This window comes from Mytilus edulis, chromosome 1 (genome assembly GCF_963676685.1).
Source record: "Mytilus edulis chromosome 1, xbMytEdul2.2, whole genome shotgun sequence".
Classification (NCBI taxonomy): Eukaryota; Metazoa; Mollusca; class Bivalvia; order Mytilida; family Mytilidae; genus Mytilus; species Mytilus edulis.
This window is the reverse complement of record NC_092344.1, coordinates 20,346,572-20,361,503: the sequence shown is the minus strand read 5'-3', so window position 1 is coordinate 20,361,503 and position 14,932 is coordinate 20,346,572. Positions and strand designations below refer to the sequence as shown.

The following is a 14,932-nucleotide window of genomic DNA, read 5'->3' as shown; positions in this document are numbered from 1 at the left end:
TAAGAATTTTATACTTGACATAGCATGAAGAATAGAAAATTTTGTGTCATTTTAGTGCATTTTCATTATCGCAGTTATGATGAGTTGGAATAATTTTTTTTATTTGAAGAGGAATTTTTATTAATTGGATTTTTTTATCCTTATATTGACAACCTCCATTTTCTTTACAACTGTAATTTCTATACATATCTTTGCTTACAATTAACATAGAAAGATCTATAAACAATTATTTGCATTTTCTTCTGAAATATCATGTTTAAAGATTGTAGTTTTTTTTGTGTGTTTAAATTATTGATTGTTGGCAAATCTGTTAAAAAGATTCAAGGTACATATTTAAAGTACAAACATAGTATGGAGGTCTGTCATCTAAAGATGATGTATAAAGAATTATAAATAATTCTGTTAACTACAGTAGATTAGAAATTATTGTGTGCATTTATTATTGTAATTTTGTTATTTAAGACTAAAATGCCATTTTGATTTTTTCGATGTTGGGGAAAAATCCTGTTTATTTCGTATAAAAAATTTCAAAATGCGAGCGATATAACCCTTTCACATTTTTCTTAATAATAAAACATCACAATAATTTATGACTTAACAGTACTACAGAAATAAGGGCTTCTGAATAACCGATTTTCTTGACATCCTGCAGATTGACATGACCAGCAAGTATTAAACCTGATTTATTTGAAATTACTCTTCATCCATTTTTCTATGAATTCTTCCTTTGTTCAAAGGGTCCCGATTTCTTTCATCTCCTTCCACGTAGAGAGTCAACAATTGTTAATCATCAAAATCAATTAAGAGGTTAATGAAAGATGAGATCGTGTTTAGAACAATTGTAAGATTTCAGATTATGAAACTGAAATTCGGGAATCCCTGCAACTCACAACAGAGATTTAACAGAAAGCCTAATGTGTAATCTGTTCCCAAACAATTTGTTACAGTGAAATCGAATTATAATTGTGAAAAAGAGAAAATTATATAAATTCCACGTAACTTCTTCTGCTTCTAGTCATAATGGTGATTACAGAATCTGCAAGTGATATTTTTATATTACTCGGTCATTTTTTTGTACATTTACAATTGTATTAGAGTTAAAAGGAAATTTGTTTCAATTTTGTATTTCCAAGAGAATGAGAGAATAAAATGAAATGGGCGACTGAAAATCAAATAAAATCAACAGCGTTGACAAGTAGAATTTCTATTACACGGAGGACTGGTGACTCAGAAAATATTCATTGTCTTAAATTTGTTTTATTTCGTTAGCCTGTTGTATTTGTTGAATGTAGTTACAAGGGACATAATGAAGTTTTACCGCAGTGTAATCTCTAAACATATGTTGATTTGCATTTGTCATCCTCACTTTTAAAGGAAATAAAGTAAAATAATTTGACATGCTTTTTATGAATAATAGACAAGAACATTATTTTATGGAGATTTTGACAGGAATGATACAGATTTTATGACAAAAGGTTGATTCATACAAATAGTAGAAACATTAAGACTGAAAGGTTTATGTTTTGGCATTGTTATTTAGGGTTTTAGTCATTGGAAGAAAGCTTTTTTCTTCTGTTGGTTCCATTTCTTTGAGTCTTTAATGATCAACATTTTGTGAAAGAGAGAGTCGAAGGAATTACCAGAGAGTCATTGAAACTCATAAGTTGAACATAAATTGACAATGTCATTGCAAAAAACAAAAAAATGTAGTTCTAATTTTTACTTTAAGCTAGTTTTATATTACATTAATTCCTACTTTTCTTAAATGCAAATTAAAAAAAAAGATTATTTGTTTGGGCACAGTTCATACCTGAATATCACACTCTGTCCTTAACAAGTTTGAGCGTCAGGTTTAAATAGAAGCAGAATCAGCAGATTATTTGTGCCAAATTTCTGGCAGAAGTTCTGATTGCACTTTCTTTTATTTTAAAAAGCCAGGAAATTACACCCATGATGTCCTTTGCTGCACAAATTAAGGTTATTGTCTAAAATGTTAAGGTGTATTTATTTTCAGGTAATTTACGGAGTTGTGTGTCTTTAGCTGATTATCTATTTATATTTTCAGGTGATTTACAGATTTTTGTGTCTTTAACTGATTATCTTTTTATATTTTCAGGTGATTTACAGATTTGTGTGTCTTTAACTGATTATCTATTTATATTTTCAGGTGATTTAAGGATCCGTGTGCCTTTAACAAACCAGGAAGTGAGACAAGGAGAAACTGTAAAATTTGTATGTGATGTAGTAACAAGTCCCGGGGAAACAGATAAAGTCTTCATTCGATGGAAATTTAATGAAGAAATTATAAAACCCAGTAGTTCTAGTAAATTCAACATTTTAGAGGACGGTCAGACTTTGATGATACAGAATGCTCACAAAAGTGAACAAGGCGATTATACATGTATAGCTTCAATACGTAAAATGAAAGACAGATCAACAGCAAGACTTATTATAAAAAGTAGGTACAATTGTCACATTAAAGTTAGAAGATGTGGTATGATTGCCAATGAGACAGCACTCCACAAAAACTAATTGACACAGAAATTAACAACTATAGGTCACTGTATCAGGCCTTCAACAATGAGCAAAGCCCATACTGCATAGTCAGATATAAAGTATGTTTTACACCATAAAATAAATATCAATTTTGTAGTTAATAAATAGATGCCTTTCAGAGATCACCCCAACATTGTCCTATTGAACAACTTCACAATAAAATTGCCTTATTTTCACTCAGATATAGGTTTTGTGTTTTAATAAAATGCATAAGATCTTATGTAATCTTTGCATTTCATTGATCAAAGTAACTTTTAGAATTAGAAAAAAAATAAACAAAATAATTAATTTCTATATATAAAACAGAAGATATTGATGCTGCACTAATTTATTATTACATAATTTTTATGGATGAAATTGCTGTAAAGACTTATAACTAAATACTGTTTTGTGTCAAGTTTATTCAAAATTGTAAATTCAGGAAATTACATGTAACAAATTATTGACAGAAAGCTGACTTCTTTCACCCTAGAGAAGTATTTGAAATAGAATGCTGACAACCAATTTGAAAACAACTTGAAGTTGTTACATTTTTCTGTCAGAGACTTATATGAAAAATGTTATCCATTATGCAGACTTAGTCAATTTGAAAACTACTTAAAGTTGTAACATTTTTCTGGCTATGACTTATATGAAAAATGTTATCCATTATGTAGACTTAGTCAACAGTTAATACAGCAACTAATGGTCTTCTGGTGATATCAGATTTTCAGACATGAACCGTTTTCACTTAGCATGCTTGTGCCATGTGTTAAGTACCACACATCATAAAAATTTTATTGCCAGGTTTTAAAAGCTTTTAAAAAATAGTGCATAGTTTATTTGTGTTGGATAATGATTCTTTTATGTGTCTAAGTGTTATAAAAACTGGTTGTTAATTCCTCAGAGTGAAAGCCACCGTAGAATTGATCTATCTTTTAAAGGTTAAATGCAAAATAAAAATGGATTAGCAATTCTATTCACAATTTAGAATGCACTTTATAGATACTTGAACAAATTTTCATGTCAGAAATTCTTTTGAAGTTTATTTTTTATCCATTATAAGACAATTTTTACCTTCTATTTCATTTAAATTTGGCAGAATTTTTCAATACATCAACAAATTTGTGCAAATAAATGATTTACAGTAAAAATTTGTAGCTACATTTCCCAGACAGAAGACAAAAGATTTCTGATTTTAGTTTCGACCAAAAAATGGTTTAAAATCTTTTGATCTTTTCAAAAATATTGATTCAAAATTTCAAAGCATTTGACTCCTGTACAAATACAGTTAATAAATAAAAGTGCAGTCATTTTGATGAAATCTCATTGCAAGAAAAGAAATGTTTCAATTTTAGAAAATGTCTTCCTTAATTTTTCAGAATCAGCGATAAATTTAACATTTCACCAATTTATTCCAACAAGTGTCAATCAACTAAGATGTGTAACATTTTGAAAATCTCCTCATTTCATTTTGATTGGTTGTAATTTAAATTTTGTCCTTTAAAAGCCACGCTAGGCTGTCTATTTTTTTAGAATCATGTTTGATTCATCTCAAAACTGGAATGAGTCACTCTCTACAATTTCTTAAATTATAGAATTTAAGGACAAGAAAGGCATTAAATGGTTTTGAATGGTCTTAAAATGTATTATGGTTCTCCTCAGGTCTCATCTCAGCATCACCTCTTACAATTTTATGTTGTGTAATTACTCAGAGTTTAATTCGCCATTGCTCCTGACAGAGTTAAACAAAGGATCTCTGAACTTATTATTGATTTCTGCAGTTTTTACTACTTTTTAATTTATTTTTTAACAATCATGTCAATTGTTTTTGGTCTGTTCTGTTTTTTTTCACTCTGTCATTAGGTTTTACCATTGTCAATTCATGTCAGATCCAGAGCATTTTTGTTCAATTATATCATGGAAAACAGTTGTTTGATGTAATTCTGAATTGTGTTTTTTTGGGGGAAATGACAGTTTCTGAGCTTTGACCATTTTGCTCACAATGTGGAATAAGATAAAGTTACCATCAATTTTCCTGATAATTTTATTGCACTATGCATCAAAAGCAAAGTCAGTTTAGAAATATGATACAAAATTAATAATGGTTACTTAGTTGGAAGTTGGCACAAAGTATTCGATGAAAATTTTTCCATTGAATAAACCAATAAATGAAACAAATTGAGTAGTCATCAGTTGAAATTTTCTCCAAAATAAGTTTAAGAATAAAACAAAGTGGTTAAAATTAGGAGCTGAAACAAAATGATCAATTAAAAATGTTCACATGGTTATAAAAAGAAATGGAACAAAGTAGACAGTTAGTGATGAGAACAGTGATGATGATAATAACGGACTGTTCATTAATTACATATTTAGGTAAAAAATTACTTTGTACTAGACAGACACAGTGAGCTGGGAATTTAGCTAGCCAGTTCACAAGGTAACAGTCCAAGATATGTTACCCTGCTGAGATTCATTATTCTGACATACTCCAAGCCAACCAGTCTTTACACTTACTTTTTAATGTGCATGCTTAGTTGAGAAGCAGCAAATACCAATTTTAAAGTCTTTGGTTTGACCTGACCAAGGTCACCAAGGTCAAAACCCAGTCTCTCTAGAAATGAACATGCTTTCGCAAGACCATGTTACTGATCAATTGGTAAATTTGTAAAGTCTATTGTTAGGGCAAGCTTGTTAGAATTATATAAAGCAATTGAAGTGTAATAAAAAGTATCTACACATTACAATGATGAATTTAATGACTTATTTTGTGTGTTTTTTGTAGCTACTCCTTCCCCACCAAAGAATATAGAGTTGGTGACATGTATGGGTCATAAAGCTGACCTCGTGTGGGAGGATGGGGAGAGTGGCGGTGATTCCATTAAAGGTTATCTAGTGCAATATAATACATCAGTAAATCCAAACTATTGGAATCATAACTATGAAGAAATTTCAAAGTCGGCACCAGAGCCAAGAACTATAGATTTGTCTCCTTGGGGGACTTACTCATTTCGTGTTTTAGCTAGAAACTCTATAGGATACAGTGAGCCTAGTTTACCGACGAAAAGTGAGTGTCGAATTCCTCCAGGTCATCCAGATGGAAATCCCGAAAAAGTGGGAACAAAAACTGATAAAAAATATAAACTTGTCATCACTTGGGAGGTATGTATATTACAATGTAAATGGAACACTGTGACAAAACAATAACATTATGTAAGATAGGCAGTATGATTTTGCACTAGTAGAAGTCCTAACTCAGTTTATACTCTTTGATTGTTTTGTCTCTAAATAATATAAGTAGTCAGTATGTATAAATGGTCAGCTTTTATATTCATTATCATAGATCTATTATTGTTGTGGTAATCCTTGTATAATGTCTAAGTCACTATTTACAAAGGATAAGATTTTTCAATTTCACATTTATTTCATAGATAGTGGAAGACTTCAGTTAATTGCTTACCATCTAGTGGCAAATATTTCATGCATATTCAGTTAATTGGTGTTCCATTTTTCTACTTGGGAAGGGAAAAGAAACATTCCACTGATCAATAGGATTGTATTACAATGTTATGCATGTGCATCTGAGTTCAAATTGATAAAGCCCAATCATTACCTTAAGGGCCTTATTAAAGTACTTTTTGGTGCACTAGCCCCAAAAGCACACTTGATACAAAATCATCTGCTGTCACTTACAGAGAGCACCTGTCCTGGACTAAAAGGGATTAATAATTGTAAATTCATTTTTGATCACGAAAAAATGCAAATTGTAAAAATATCTGTCTCCGTGTTAATCATGTTTATAAGCATGAAACAAGTATGAATTGTCAGGTTATTTTTCATAATGACAGGAAATAGTAAAAGGCTGTAATTTCCTGACTAAAGGAACAATCATTTGTGATTAAATTGATTTCTGTGCAGCCTGGTACACTTCTGCATACAAATTTCTTCACGTTCCATTGCACGTTTGAGATAAATAGATATTAACAAGAATACCAAATTAGCATGCCCAATAGGATTTATTTGTGATAAGCAATTTTTGCATGCTAGACTTAAAATTTGGGTTTAATCAAATTTCTCATTTTTGATATGTCAACTCGCATAAAAACTTCATTGTTTTTAGTGTCATGATTGTATAAAAGGAATGTTATTTGGAAAATGTCGCTGAGTTTGTATTTTGTAATTTGGCAGAACTGATCAACAATTATGAAACATGTCACATTGCATCGTTCTTGCTAACAGTTTTTATCTTTCTATGTAGAAAATGAGATATTATGAGAGATTATTAGGAACGGCAGATTAAAACCTGGTGTTATTTGCATATAAAGCACAATAGAATTGGTTATATAGAAAGATCTTTTCGAAAATAATTACTAAAATCTAACTCATGTTGCCTTAGAGAGAAATATTTTGTGTAATAGTGCACAATTTCTTGTTATGAGCCCTGAAGGTGTTAAAAAAGAGGTTTATAATGGCTCTTAGAATAGCACCTAACTTGTTGACGTGCTGAGTGAAGGGATTTTATAACAATTTTATAGATCCATTCATCATAATCAGTTTTAAGTATTTCAAAAACAAAATGGTATATTGATTGTGACAAAGAAAATAATATAACAATTTATCATATCCAAAGAAGTTTAGAAATTCTAGTGTACTGATTGTGAATATAAATTCGGTCGGTCAGATTCAGAAAATAAAACTTTCCATGAAGATTTTTTTATTCTGCATGAGATATAATATCCTTGATCAGAATGAAGTTGACCTCTAAACGTCTTTTGGTAATTTGTGCTGTTTAATGGCTGCCCAATTGACACACACTCCACGTTTCCCTTTACCCATATGTCTTGTTAGTTGTTGACTTATTAGTCCAGTTATCTCCCTTTACAACACCTTATGTGTAATGTATAAATAAGGGTATAATAAGATATACTAAACAGACATTCAAAATGTTTGTTCTTGTAATTTGTCTCTCATGATGAATTGATGTGCAGTCATTGATTCAGTTATTTTTTCTATTTTATACATGTGACTTTTGACCTTTATTTTCAGTCTATGCCTAGGTTAAAACACAACTGTCCAGGTTTCATTGATTCAGTCTAGTTTTAGTTTATAAATGTGACCTTTTGCCTTTATTTTCAGCCAATGCCTAGATTAGAACACAATGGTCCCGGTTTCCGCTATTATGTATTCTGGCGACCTAAAGGTAGTACCTACTGGAAGAACATGACAGTCTGGGACGAGAATGCAGATGAGTTAGAGTTAGACGTAAATGATATATATGGTTTATATGAAATAAAAGTGAAATCTAGGAATGACATAGGAGAATCTTATCAGCCTGCTTTTATTATACTTGGTCATTCAGGAGAAGCAGGTCAGTGAACCTTAAGTTATTCTATGATAAATTACAATTTCAAAAATAACATTTTTGCAATAGGTATGTCACATAAATTTCACAATGTAAATTTTGGACTTTTTTGTAAATTTCATGTTCATATTTTCAATTATTTTATTAGCACACACTTAATGTCTTTTTAGTGAAAACCATTATGTTGACCTTATTGATGCCCATACTTTATTTTGTTGTTGGGTTACTGACATATATTATCATATCTCTTATTATATATTTGTATATAATTGTTAAGAGGCAATAGGAAGAAAGGTTGAACTCACTATTAAGAAGTAGGAGTACATCTTTGAGTATTGATATTGTATCAAACGAGCTTACTAGCAAATAAGAAAATCAGTGATGGCATAAATAATTGATATGTCATATTATAGAAATCATAGAAATGGAGAAGGCTTAACACTTCATTTATAGAAGAGACATATAAATTATGTACGGTGAAAAGAAAGGGAACAGGCCATATATAAGTTTTCCTACTGAATAAATAAAAAAGTTACCTTTCATATTAGGTTTCCTTGATTAAAGGTCATATTGTATATTAGTCTTCACAATATATTAACATACAAATGTAATGTGTGTTTTAGGGGCCAGTTGAAGGACGCCTCCGGGTGCGGGAATTTCTAGCTACATTGAAGACCTGTTGGTGACCTTCTGCTGTTGTTTTTTTCTGTGGTCGGGTTGTTGTCTCTTTGGCACATTCCCCATTTCCATTCTCAATTTTATTTATACCATTTATATATTTTTTTTAATAAAAAATTTGAACTGAATTTCTTGCTTTCAATACAAAAAGTGATAAAAATTCTTTTTAGAAACAATGATCTTCTTTCTTGTCACAATAAAATTGAGAATGGAAATGGGTAATGTGTCAAAGAGACAACAACTCAACCAAAGAGTAGAAAACAGGTGAAGAGCACCAATGGGTCTTCAACACAGCGAGAAAATCCCGCACCCACAGGAGGCTTCAGCTGGCCCCTAAACAAAATGTGTACTGGGTCAATACAAATAACATCAATGTATAGAAAGTTTAATGATGCCTTTGTCTTTTTCAGAACCTTTGTTGTCACCTAAAGATTTCCGTTTGGATCCTATGCAGCCGATACAACCTCATAAAGCTCATTTTATCTGGGAATCTGTAGACACATCTCAAGACAAAATAAGGGGGAGATTTAGGGGTTATAAGGTAGGTTTATATTGTCATTAGAATACAAGTCTAAAATTGAGAATGTTAATTTGGAATTTGTCAAAGAGACAACAACCCGACCAAAGAGCAGCCAGATAACAGCTAGCTGAAGGTCACCAATCTGTCTTCAACATTCTTTTTTATGTTGTCTTAAGAATATACAAGATTGGTCATTTCTTCTTTCCAATAGTTCTATCCTTTTTTAAATTAACACTAAACAGATGGACAAAAATAACTACCAACACGGCAAATTTTTAACTAGAAATTGTTAAATATTAAAAATTACAGGTTCCCACATATGAGGGGGGATAGGACCTTTTTCGTGACTCCGGGATCGGCTGCTTTTAGGCTCGGGATTTCGGTATTGACCCTTTCGGGATCATGGAATTCTTTTTTGAATTTCGGGATGTCAGGATTTAAATTTATTGAAATTCGGGACCTCAGGATTTCGTGTTTTTAAGTTCGGGATCAGGACCCCTCCTATCCCCCCTCACATATATCTGTCTGAATTTAAGGCATTACTGCTGTGATAGTTTGACCCTATATGCTATAACTGGAGCTGGACATGAAACAGTTAATATGAAATTAGGTGAACACATGTTTCACTCATTCAGTACTTTACTAAGCTCACGTTGATAAGCACTGCTAACAGTTTTTTGGCTTATGTAACTGTATAAAGAAAAATGTTAGCTTCAAGTCACAATATGAATTTTTTTCGCATGTGAGGATGTTTATTGTTTATTGGTTGTAAATTTGAAATTTGGTAAAACAGACAACTACAAGACGATTAAAAAAATGCAAACAAACATACCAATAGTTCTTCTTAATCTTAAAAGAAAGATAGTAATATTAACTATCGCACTAATTTTACACGATTTGTATATTATTTCAGTTACGTTACTGGAAGTCTAGTGAAGGACGACATAAATGGGAGGAAGTTGATGTTATTGTAGAAACCAGTGATGATATGTATCTCAGAGATGTCAGAGCTGCCATTAGTGGACTGCCAGCATATACAGCACTCAGGGCACAAGTTTCTGTGATGAATGATCATTATACAGGGCCACCTAGTGCTACAATAGACTTTTCAACACCAGAGGGAGGTAAAAATTTTGATTATTTTATCTTACAAGTAACTAAATAAAGTAAACAGACTACAAGGGTTAGTTATTTTAGGACCAAGTCGTTGAACATTGTATAACCAAAATATTCAAGGGATCAATTTTGGCTAGAAGTGTTTCTAAGCTTATAATCTATTACACTGTATATAATTATCATATTCCTCCAAATTCTTCAGTATTTCTTTGTGAAATATTTATAAATATACATAATGGTATCATATTTTTTTTCTTGTAGTGCCAGGTCCAGTTAGACATCTACATGAACATAGAATTGGTTCTACTTATGTTGTATTAAAATGGCTGCCACCAGAGGAGCCGAATGGAGTATTGATGGGATATGATATAGGATACCAACCAAGTAAGGCCAATAGTCCATTCTCCAAATACTGACTTTGTTTCCAATTTAAAAATATTTGTAAAGGAACACAACTCATTTGAAAGCCAAACTGTATCCTTGCTTATATATATCAAGTTGAAAGAGCATAGTGCATTTTGCAGAATCTGAAAAATATTTTTACCTTATAATAAAAAAAATGATATGGTGTGATATGATTGACATCGAGACAAATATTCACCAGAGACCAAAAAAGTAGATTTTAACATCTGTAAGACACAATAAGACTTTCAAAAATTAATAAAATCCATACTGCAGCAATAGCTATAAAAGGCCACAAATGACAAATGTAATTTCTTTCTGCTTAACTTTAATAAATTATTTTTTAATATACTGATCGTGTAGCATACTGTTCTGAAGGTACAATTTTTAAAATAAAACAATGTTTCTTCTTTACAGTAAAGTCATTCCAAGTTGGTAATGTGATATTCCTTGAACCTAAAATTTCCAACCCCTCGATATTAAGAGCTCAAATCAAAGGATTAGAGGCAGATCATACATACAGATTCCTTGTGTGGGCTCGGACACAGACGGGAAGAGGAGAACCTAGCTTTATAGATGTTGAAACAACAAATTCAAGTGAGTTTAATGCCTTTGTATAAAGCATTTGATAAAATAAAAATAAAAAATCTGGTATACTGTCTGCATGATTCTTCCCATAATATTTTCAGTCTTATTTTTTGTAACATATTATCGTTTCATACTGATTAGAAAGAAGTATGAATGAAATGAGATGTGAGAGTATATGTTAAGACTTAAAAGACACCTACCCGATGACAAAAACAATAAAAGACATCTACAGTGCAACATACAGTCTTTAAAAATAGACAATAGACAACAAAAGACATCTACAGTACAACATACAGTCTTTAAAAATAGACAATAGACAACAAAAGACATCTACAGTTCAACATACAGTCTTTAAAAATAGACAACAGACAACAAAAGACATCTACAGTGCAACATACAGTCTTTAAAAATAGACAAAAACAACAAAAGACATCTACAGTGCAACATACAGTCTTTAAAAATAGACAATAGACAACAAAAGACATCTACAGTTCAACATACAGTCTTTAAAAATAGACAACAGACAACAAAAGACATCTACAGTGCAACATACAGTCTTTAAAAATAGACAACAGACAACAAAAGACATCTACAGTGCAACATACAGTCTTTAAAAATAGACAAAAACAACAATAGACATCTACAGTGCAACATACAGTCTTTAAAAATAGACAACAGACAACAAAAGACATCTACAGTGCAACATACAGTCTTTAAAAATAGACAACAGACAACAAAAGACATCTACAGTTCAACATACAGTCTTTAAAAATAGACAAAAACAACAAAAGACATCTACAGTACAACATACAGTCTTTAAAAATAGACAACAGACAACAAAAGACATCTACAGTTCAACATACAGTCTTTAAAAATAGACAAAAACAACAAAAGACATCTACAGTACAACATACAGTCTTTAAAAATAGACAACAGACAACAAAAGACATCTACAGTGCAACATACAGTCTTTAAAAATAGACAAAAACAACAAAAGACATCTACAGTGCAACATACAGTCTTTAAAAATAGACAATAAACAACAAAAGACATCTACAGTGCAACATACAGTCTTTAAAAATAGACAACAGACAACAAAAGACATCTACAGTGCAACAATAGTCTTTAAAAATAGACAACAGACAACAAAAGACATCTACAGTGTAACATACAGTCTTAAAAAATAGACAATAGACAACAAAAGACATCTACAGGGCAACATACAGTCTTAAAAAATAGACAATAGACAACAAAAGACATCTACAGTGCAACATACAGTCTTAAAAAATAGACAATAGACAACAAAAGACATCTACAGTGCAACATACAGTCCTTACAAATAGACAAGTGTCCATACACTAGTCAAATCATCCTGAATCTACAATTATTCAGAAACAATAACAAATCTGCCTAAAACACCCAACTCTTCAAAACACAAAACATTAACAAGATGACATACAACAAAACAACCAGTTATGATGTTTCTGGATTAGGAGACTGAGAATCACATAAAAATGGAAGATATAAGCTAAACATTCTTAAGCCAAATGATATTCCTAAGGCTAAAAACTCCCATTGAATTGATATAATTATGTTTAGATATGTAAATTAGGACAATTATGTAAACAATAAAAATGCATCTGCCTGACTTACAAGATGAATATATTCCATACCATACAGTAAGTCCAAACAGTACATTTTGTGCCATGACATTTGCTAAGATATTTTTTCCCTTGTGACCATTATTTTATTCTTCAGGACCTGGTATCCCTCACCCTGTTGTGTCAGCAGTAGATAGAACCAGTTTTAACATCACATGGAGACCTGAGCACTTCCAGCATGATGTTCAGTACTTCTTAGAATATAAAAGAGAAGGTATAATGCACTAAAATATCACTTTGTAAAAAATACAATTAATAGAGAAATACTCTTTATACATATCATCCTGAACATGCATGAAATATTTTCCACTGGATGCTAAGCTATCAACAATCAATTAACTTTTTATTATCAATACTATGACTTTAGATTTTGATGTCATCAAATGGTTAAACAGTTTTATTACCATTCAGTTAAGACAGATGTCAAAGAAACATTAATTAATTGGCTATAAAAAAAATTGCAAAGTTCAATTACGATAATAAACCAAATTATGTTTGATATTTATTTATTTATTCCTGAAGTTAACATCTATAATAGAAATATGTATAGATATTTATTGAGATGCAAATATTTCCATTTCATTTTTTAGGAGAAATAGATTGGAAGAAAACAAAGCCAGAATTTTTAAAATCCTGGAAAGTGGTGCAGGGTCTCAGTTCAAACACAAAGTACCAAGTACGTCTTGTGGCCATGAATAAATTTGGTGAGACAACATACAGTAAAAACTTTCCTGTTTTCACAGATGCTACAGCATATGGTAAGTAAACTTTATAGGCATGCCAGAGTTACTTTTTGTGCTGCAATGTCAGGATTTGTCAGTGCCATTAACATATAACTATATATGTACAAAACAAAAAAACTAAAAACAAATATGTTATACAGCAACAAACACCAATTATTGACTTGGGTTAGACCATTCACTGTTCTTCCACCAACTGTTGACTTGGGATAGACCATTCACTATTCTTCCACCAACCATTGACTTGGGATAGACTATTCACTGTTCTTCCACCAACTATTGACTTGGGATAGACCAGTCACTGTTCTTCCAACAACTACTGACTTGGGATAGACCAATCTCTGTTCTTCCACCAACTATTGACTTGGGATAGACCATTCTCTGTTCTTCCACCAACTACTGACTTGGGATAGACCATTCACTGTTCTTCCACCAACTATTGACTTGGGATAGACCCTTCACTGTTCTTCCACCAACTACTGACTTGGGATAGACCATTCACTGTTCTTCCACCAACTACTGACTTGGGATAGACCATTCACTGTTCTTCCACCAACCATTTACTTGGGATATATCATTCACTGTTCTTCCACCAACTACTGACTTGGGATAGACCATTGACTGTTCTTCCACCAACTACTGACTTTGGATAGACCATTCACTGTTCTTCCACCAACTATTGACTTTGGATAGACCATTCACTGTTATTCCACCAACTACTGACTTGGGATAGACTATTCACTGTTCTTCCACCAACTATTGACTTTGGATAGACCATTCACTGTTATTCGACCAACTACTGACTTGAGATAGACCATTCACTGCTCTTCCACCAACTACTGACTTGGGATAGACCATTGACTGTTCTGCCACCAACTACTGACTTGGGATAGACTATTCACTGTTCTTCCACCAACTATTGACTTCACTGTTATTCCACCAACTATTGACTTGGGATAGACCATTCACTGTTCTTCCACCAACTACTGACTTGGGATAGACCATTCTCTGTTCTTACACCAACTGTTGACTTGGGATAGACCATTATCTGTTCTTCCACCAGGTATTGACTTGGGATAGACCATTCTCTGTTCTTCCACCAACTGTTGACTTGGGATAGACCATTTACTGTTCTTCCACCAACTGTTGACTTGGGATAGACCATTCACTGTTCTTCCACCAACTATTGACTTGGGATAGACTATTCACTGTTCTTCCACCAACTACTGACTTGGGATAGACCATTCACTGTTCTTCCACCGACTACTGACTTGAGATAGACCATTGACTGTTCTTCCAACAACTTCTGACTTAGGATAGACCATTCACT

General features: G+C 32.0%; 1 protein-coding gene across 5 annotated transcripts in view; it reads left to right on the top strand.

Moving 5' to 3' along the window:
• LOC139526816 (neuroglian-like) overlaps window positions 1-14,932 on the top strand; it is a 124,899-nt gene that overhangs the window by 103,913 nt on the left and 6,054 nt on the right. For all 5 annotated transcript variants that reach the window (XM_071321970.1, XM_071321982.1, XM_071321977.1 and 2 more), the window contains 9 exons: window positions 2,168-2,458; window positions 5,321-5,697; window positions 7,672-7,903; window positions 8,986-9,116; window positions 10,009-10,219; window positions 10,473-10,595; window positions 11,031-11,210; window positions 12,960-13,076; window positions 13,453-13,620. In XM_071321970.1, coding sequence (XP_071178071.1) covers window positions 2,168-2,458; window positions 5,321-5,697; window positions 7,672-7,903; window positions 8,986-9,116; window positions 10,009-10,219; window positions 10,473-10,595; window positions 11,031-11,210; window positions 12,960-13,076; window positions 13,453-13,620 — 1,830 coding nt within the window. The remainder of the gene's footprint in view (window positions 1-2,167; window positions 2,459-5,320; window positions 5,698-7,671; window positions 7,904-8,985; window positions 9,117-10,008; window positions 10,220-10,472; window positions 10,596-11,030; window positions 11,211-12,959; window positions 13,077-13,452; window positions 13,621-14,932) is intronic.